This window comes from Varanus komodoensis, unplaced genomic scaffold (genome assembly GCF_004798865.1).
Source record: "Varanus komodoensis strain SLA01 unplaced genomic scaffold, ASM479886v1 scaffold7_1, whole genome shotgun sequence".
NCBI classification, from domain to species: domain Eukaryota; kingdom Metazoa; phylum Chordata; class Lepidosauria; order Squamata; family Varanidae; genus Varanus; species Varanus komodoensis.
In genome coordinates, this window is record NW_025336479.1 from 12412919 (window position 1) to 12420705 (window position 7787).

Consider the following 7787-nt stretch of genomic DNA (forward strand, 5'->3'; position numbering starts at 1 on the left):
TCTTACAACACAGTGTAGTGTTGGAAGAAGGGGTGAACAGTCTGCTGATCAAATTTGCAGACGATACTAAAACCAGGGCAGTGGCCACAACTGAGCAGCAGGTACTCCAGATCCAAAAGGATCTGGACAGACTAGATGGCAAGGAGTTAAGTGACAATCCTGGAACAAAGTGAGTGGCAAACTTTCAGCTGGCTGGCTGGCTGTTTTTCTTTAGACTTTTATTCAGAATGTATGCTTTTCAAGTTCATCTATTTGCTACTAAATTTCCAAACTAAAGAAGAATTAGATGCAGCACAAAGGTCAAGCATTTAATAGCTGTTCTGATCATTGACCTGCTTTGTATTGTGGTTGATGGTTTTCCACTCAGGGTTTGTGGCAACCAAGCCTGCACTAAAACTGACAGATTAGAGGGGTTAAATCTGGACCTGGGGGGAGGGGGGAATGGTTAAGTCAGAAGTCTCACTGAGCCTGTTGCTTGAGGGTGGGGGGGCTTGCCAGTCACCAACCTCCTTGGCAAGCTTTGGCTTTTGGCGGCACTGCTGTAGCCACTGCTGTAGCCAGAATGGAGTGCAGTTGGCTTGGGCACAGGACACCATGGGGAGTCTGGGAACCGAGAGCCCTCAAGTCTGGTCTGTTTCCATGATATGTAAGAAGCAGTGCCCAGAAGGAGGCCTCGGTGTTCAACATGCTTTAGAGGGCAAAACTGAAGCCAGAATCAAATGCAAATCCACTGCAGTCTCTAGGAAGGCAGGTCATCTGTGAAATGCAATTGCTAGACACCTGTGTGTGCACTGAAGTCTCCAGATAGGGTGAATTTGGATGGCACCTTAATCCTGGGAGGGCTACACAGCTGCCCAGGGCTCCCAGATGTGTCTCACTATTGGTCAGGGACAGCAGGGTCTAGGTGCATGCCACAGGAGAACCAAGGGGAGCAGGGGTGGCTGGTGCCAGGAGCAGTCATGTTCTTTCTTTCTTTCTTTCTTTCTTAATTAATTAATTAATTAATCAATTAAAACATTTTTATGCCACCCCATTCGCCAAAGCCTCGGGGCGGCTTACAACAATAAATTAAAATAATTATAATCTTAAATTAAAATTTAAACATTAGATTAAAATACAAAAATACAATATAAAATAAGCCACCCTGGCCAGATAAAATTCAATAATATTAACATTTAAAATGCCGCTTGAATAAAAAGGTCTTCGCCTGGCGCCGAAAAACAAATAACGACGGCGCCAGGCGGACCTCTCTGGGGAGCGCATTCCATAACTTAGGCGCCACCGCAGAGAAAGCCCTCCTCCGAGTACCCACCCTCCTAATTTCTTTCACGGAGGGCTCCTGGAGAAGGGCCTCTCCCGCCGATCTCAGGGGGCGGTTGGGCGCAGGGAGGAAGGTCAGATGAGGGAGGCATGAGCCATGCAGCACTGCACTAGCCTTCCAAGCCCCACGCAAGGCAACCAGTTGCCACTGCTTGTTGGAGCACCCACAGGTGGCAGAACACTCATGGCCCGTGCGTCCAACTTGGCTGGGGAGACTGTGCCCAGCCATGACTGCACCACTCAGTGGTTGGGGAGGCAGTGACTTGCAGGGGAAGTGGCTGCTTGGGTCAGCTTTGCTTCCTCTTGAGGAAGGAAGCCAAGCAACTTCTGTACCACCAAAAGGGCTGCAGCTGCAGGCAGGGGTGCAGGCACCCCTGGGCGTCTTCCTTGGAGGGGGAGAAGAGCAAGGATGTGAAGCCAACTCAGGGAGGCAAAGCCTCGCAGCTCCCTTCTGCCTGCTGCTGTAGCACTCTTGGCAGTGGCAGGTGGGAGGTCATGGCATGGCTTCAGTGACGCAGGGGGGAGCTGAGCTCAGCCAAGCCCCCACCCCATGCACTGCCTCAGTACAGGCTGAGAGGGCAGCATGTGGCAGAGGGCCCTGGCTTTGCCTCCGTCTTCCTGGTAATGCTGGGAGAGCAACAGCATGTGTGTGCAATCCTGTTTTCCAGGCATTGCTAGGGATGTGTGTGTTGTGGGGGCAGGGAGCCCATGACAATCACCAGCTACCCTTTTTTGCTGCTCTTCACAAAATACTCTTTTACTTTTTTTCATCTTGACCATGGCTTATTGTGTTGTTTAGATTTGGATAACACAGTAAACCATCCAAGGTCTCCTGAACTCCCCCAAACGTCATGGCTCATTGGGGTGGCTTATAAACCACCCCCCAGAAAGCACAGGAGGAGCGCATGCTAAGCTGCCCCTCAGCGGCCTAGTGTGTCGTACAAACCCGGTCATTGGGTAAAATACGAATAGAGTAATGAACCTGCTTTGCTTTGCAGTCTCGCTTTGTGAAAAATCCAATGTCAGTTCTCCATGTCCTACCAAATGGACAGCTGAAGGGAAGATGTGTTATTTCTTTTCCAAGCAGAAGTATAACTGGAATGATGCTTTTTCATACTGCACTAGTAGGAGAGCTCATTTAGTCAGCATTTGGTCTGATGAAGAAGCGGTAAGTTGCCTGAGCAGCAGCCTTGTTCTCAGTGAGGCACTTGTCCTCAGTGTGGCTGCTGCTGCTGCTTGTACCTCCACTACATCTTGAAACAGTGGGGAAATACATTAAGAAAAAAGGATTGGGGGGGGGGAGAGAGAGAGAGAGAGAGAGAGAGAGAGAGAGAGAGAGAATTGGGGTGGTGCTTCCTTTTTTAAAGCCAGCATTACTTTCCTTGCATTTTTTCCTCTTCCCACACGAAAATTATAGAAAATGCCTCATAGCCTAAACATATCCCAGTGAAAATGGGAAAGTATCTTCAGTTCATGCCACTTTATAAACATTGTCTTTAGCATTCAAAAGATTCCTGAAATGCATTTCAGATGGATTACATTACATGTGGATTACTGCAACGTATCATGTATGCTTCTTTGAAAACCATCTGGAAAATCCAGCTGGTCCAAAATAGAGCATTAACCTTGTTAATTGGGACTAGCTTATACAACCATATTCCACCAGCATTTTGCCACCAAGTGTTCTTCTAGTACATTTCTTGGGCCAAGTGAAAACACTGCTTTTACCCTTCAAAGCCCTAGATAACTTTGGACCAGTTCATTTGAAGGATTTTCTCCTCTCATATATATGTCCTGGACTCTAGGATCATGTTTAAAGGACCTCTTCCAAATTTCCCACCAAATGGAGTGCTGCGAGGATTCCCTGAGAGGGGACCTTCTCAGTGGTAGCACCTTAGCTGTGGCCTGCCTTTCCCAGAGAGGTTCACCTGAAACCTGCATTGCAGTCCATTTGGTGGAAGGTGAAGAATTTTTATTTTACCAGGTGAAACTTCTCCATATTGCCATTTTAGTGCTTTGTACATCTTTTGTATTGATGTCATCCTTTGTGGCTAGTTTTACTTTGGCTATATTCTCTTTCTGATTTTATTCTGTTCAGATTTCATGTTTTATGTTTTGTTTATCTTATGGTTTTACATTCTTACCTGTAAACTGCCCAGAGAACCTTCTTTTTGGGGCAGTATGTAAATACCATAAAAATAAAATGAAAATGCTAAAAATAAACGCAGAGGATAGAGTAGCAGGGGGTATATGGCTTCTTCTAAATGTATCTAAGTATATATAACAACATATTGAATCAGAAGTCACTCTGAGTTTGGTGGAGTTGACTTCTACTTAAATACGTATTTAAACCCATTTTCATTCTAGGCGTTTCTGATCGCTAATCTTGATAAGTCCGCAAAATACTGGTTGGGCTTGACATACTTAGCAAAGGAAAAGAAGTGGCAATGGAAAGATGATGATCAGAGTCTATCAATATCGTAAGTATACTTTGCTTTTTTAATAATTAGAATAAATTGCATTTAATGGTTTCACAATGAACATTCAAAGAGACTTCTTGTTCTACACTGAAGAAATGCAATGGCGGAAATGACCTTTGAGAAATGACTATAAATAACTAGGTTTCAGTATAATGGGATAATTATGTTCTATGACTATGTTGTATCCAGCTTTTTTTCTTTTTTCCTGAGGGTGCAACTATACAAACCTGACAATTAAAGGGGAAGCTCTGTGCTTTAAGGACATGTACTGCAAGGACAAGTACATTGTATCAATAGTGTGCAGCTGTCCATACAATCTTTCAAGAAGTCAAGTACTTCAGTATAATCTTCTTAGAGAAATTCAAGGAATGACAATGAAGAGTTAAGGGGACAGTTGCACAGCTAATGGTTCTGTGTTTAATGCAATCAAAAGAACAACTGGGAAACAACCCTGAGAAGGTCCTCTATGAAGAACAAATTGTTAGGAATCAAGCAATCCAGGTTCTGGTAACTAGGTGGAAGCTGGGTAACTATGGGCCAGTCACAGTCAACCTACCTCACAGGGCTGTGGTTGTGAGGATAAAGTTAGGAGGAGGAGAATGATGAAAACTACCCTGAGTTCCCAGAAAAGAAAAAGGAAGGATATAAAATATGTTCATACATACACCCTGGAAAAAACTTCAGTTTTGTTTTTCATTCTGATAGTTTCCTATTTTTATTGTATTTTACTATTGCTTAAAGGAGACATTCCACTTCTATTGCATTCACTCCTAATCTTTCAGTGAAAATGTTCTTCAGTAGAGGTCAAAGAGTTTGGCTTACTGGAACTTTTAATGACATTATTTTATTTTCTATATTTATTTATACCACATAATAGCTGAAGCTCTGGGTGGTTTAAGCTGTTTTCCTCCAAGATGACATGATGAACTCAATGGAGAAGGCTATTGATGGTTATATGTTGATGACAATTATTATCTGCTCTTTGTTCTAGCTTTTGGAATAAAGGCGAGCCACAGAAGGGTGGTAACAAGAACTGCGCTATCATGCACCCCAATGGGACATGGGCTTCTGCCATGTGTTCCCTTCCTTATCACTGGATTTGTAAAAAGAGGCTGATCTGCTGAAATATAGTGCTGGTCTGCTCATGGAACAGGGCTGAATACAAGCTGCTTTACTTGCTACTGACTCTTTGCCCTGCCCTGCCCTGCCCTGCCCCACCTTGGAATGTGCTTCCACTGCTTCCTGATAGCTAGATAGAAAATAATACCATTTCATCACTGAACAGCCTTATGTTCACAAGTGAAGTATAATCCAACACCAGCCCATAAAAGAATTCATAGGCTGGTCATGTGGCAGCTGAAACCAGCTGCTGCCCATATGTAGTCTCAGGGAACATATGCCCCAGCCCTCTCATGCCTAGGAGGTCCCACAGTCACCCCTATCAAAGACTTGAATGGGGAAAAGCCTTGGAAACAGAGCCAAAGCACAGGAAAACGTCAGGTGAACATTCCTGCAGACGGGTGCCCACAGATGCTCTCCTCCCTGCAGGAGAATAACAATTTCACTGGGATGATTTTTATCAAAGGCATGGAGGGGAAGGGGTAACACTCAGCACTGTGCAGAAGCATGTTCCCAATACAGCTCCTGCCATGTCCACATGCTCTCTAAATAATAAAAAATGTGGGTTTCTCTGTTGTGTGAGCCTAGCTGTACCAACAAATCATGGTTTGCTAACCACAAACAACCCACAGTTCACAACCCAACAAGAAGCTATGGGTTCTCTTTCTGGGTTGTTCAGGATTAACAAACAACAGTCTGTTAGCATGGGTGAGTTCTCACTGCACAACAACCTACAACTTCACATCAAGCCACACTCAACCTATACTTTGGCTTGTCTTGTTGTGTCAACCCAGCCATGCTTAACTGAATCCACATCACTATAAGTATGTGATCAATAGGAAGGAAGAGGGAGGTAACCTTGCTGTAGGGACAGTAGTCATGGTGTAGAGACATCATATTGATTGTCTACCTCCACCTGCCTTTTAATGGGGAATAAACATGGGAAAAAGGAATTCCAAACTTAGCTCTATTTTTTAAAGGAGGAAAAATCCGCAAAATAGATTATTTTCCTTATATTTTAAAAAGCTGAGTGGGTATTCCTACTGAATTGATTGACTACAGAGTGCTCAGACTCTAAAACAGGGAAAATTAAAAGGCCTCATAGTGGAACAGGCATGGCCCAGGGAATTGTCACTAGTCAGAGGTGCCTCTGGCATTACATTTCATGTGGCAAATTCAAGGGCAAGGAATAAATTTATTCATGAAAGCCCCCCAGCATAAAATCTGCAGGTTTAGATGCTGGGAAAATGTAACCCCTTGCAAACGAAGTATTAGCCCCAGAGAATGGGTGCTTCCTAACCACGAGGCTCCTAGAACTCCTAACCAAAAGCCACTGTGCAGCCCCTTCATTATTCCCTCACTGATAGAATTTGTTCTAGTAAGCAGAAAATTTGAAGGAAGTGGAGAGAAAACATGGAGGACTACAAATGGAAAATAGCAACTTCTAGGATCTCTCCCCTCCCCACACACACGCACACTAAAAGCCTCACCTGGGAACCACCCAAAGTCTATTGAACCAGCTAGAGTGGATGTTCTAGGTAAACATGTGTATCCTCTAATGCCTTACTAAGAGGTAAGCACCTTTCAAAAGGCAAGCTTTAGGTTCGTCCCTTCAGGCGAGAGTTTCATATATTTGTGTGAAATGTTACCTATATTAAGCACTGTGATTGTTTTTTCTTCCTTTCCCATGCACACATTTCTCCTGGAGGAGCATGTCAGGGGAGTTCAGACTCTTGCCACACAGAAATAAGATAATCACCACAGTCTGATTACAGGAACTCTTTTAACTATGCTCCTATGCTTGGAAAAGTTGTCAGAAATATTACTGGGAGAAACAGAAGGGAAAGAATGTAGTGCAATACTAGATCCTGCATGTTCATCATGACCCCAAACACAGTGAACAATCAAGAGATGTCCACTGGAAGTTGATGCAAATAGAAGCAGTAATTAGTGTTGAGAAAGTAATTTTGTTGCATTAATCAGGGGTATCAAACTTGCCTACACAGGTAGCAGCACTGGTAAATGCTATAAGTCATGGCTGGAGTTTTTAGAAGAGAAAAAACTGATTTATTTTTGAAAACCACATTGTTTAAATCCTGCTACATATAGGAGTTTCTAGCAGGAAATTTTCAAGTTACTTTGATTGCCTTATCAGAATTGGCTCATATTGATTTTGCTGGTTTGTGTGTCCTGAAATTATTTAGTTCTTAATGGTGTAATTGAATAGTTCATTTATTTACAGTTTTGTACTTTTTGCTTGAATGGGTTATTTTCTTTTTACATTAAATAATAAATTCTCATTGTTATAATCCATGACTAGCTTTAAGGAATATTATTAATATCTTTCTCTAATAAAAGCTCATACCAAAATTAACCAGGTGGAATGTAATCCCTTCCATATTTACTCAGAGGTAAGTCCCACTGAGTGCCAATGATAAATGAGAAGCACAGCTAGCTAGGTCATGCTAGAAGTTGGAGGAGCTTTTTCTGTTTAAATAGGTATAGGATTACATCTTAAGATGACAATGTCTTTGGCTTACCACTGTGACAGGATGACATGGGTATGTTCCCCAAATTTCTCTCCGGATATGGTACAATCATGGAACCCAATCCTTTATGTTTGTACTTGTTTTATCGAATTGTTTCCATAAGAAAATCAGTGAGCCAGAAACATAGAATCAGTTGTATGTCAGCTACATCCTTAATTGGTAGGAGTTATAGCTGGGTGCTACACACTGTCTTGGGCCAAACCTTTATATACATGATAAAAGAAAAAAAAAAGATGCTACATAAGCAAGTCTCTGGGAGGCACATGGAGAAAGCCTTGCTGGATTAGAGCAATGTCTGTCTAGTCCAGCATCCTTCCAA

The 7787-nt window shown here is 42.9% G+C and overlaps 1 protein-coding gene across 2 annotated transcripts in view; it reads left to right on the forward strand.

Moving 5' to 3' along the window:
• LOC123035619 (CD209 antigen-like protein E) overlaps positions 1–7293 on the forward strand; it is a 41373-nt gene extending 34080 nt beyond the window's left edge. For both annotated transcript variants that reach the window (XM_044454017.1, XM_044454016.1), the window contains 3 exons: positions 2319–2488; positions 3688–3800; positions 4792–7293. In XM_044454017.1, the coding sequence (XP_044309952.1) occupies positions 2319–2488; positions 3688–3800; positions 4792–4924 (416 nt within the window). In that variant the 3' untranslated portion in view covers positions 4925–7293. The remainder of the gene's footprint in view (positions 1–2318; positions 2489–3687; positions 3801–4791) is intronic.
• Positions 7294–7787: the final 494 nt, after the last annotated feature.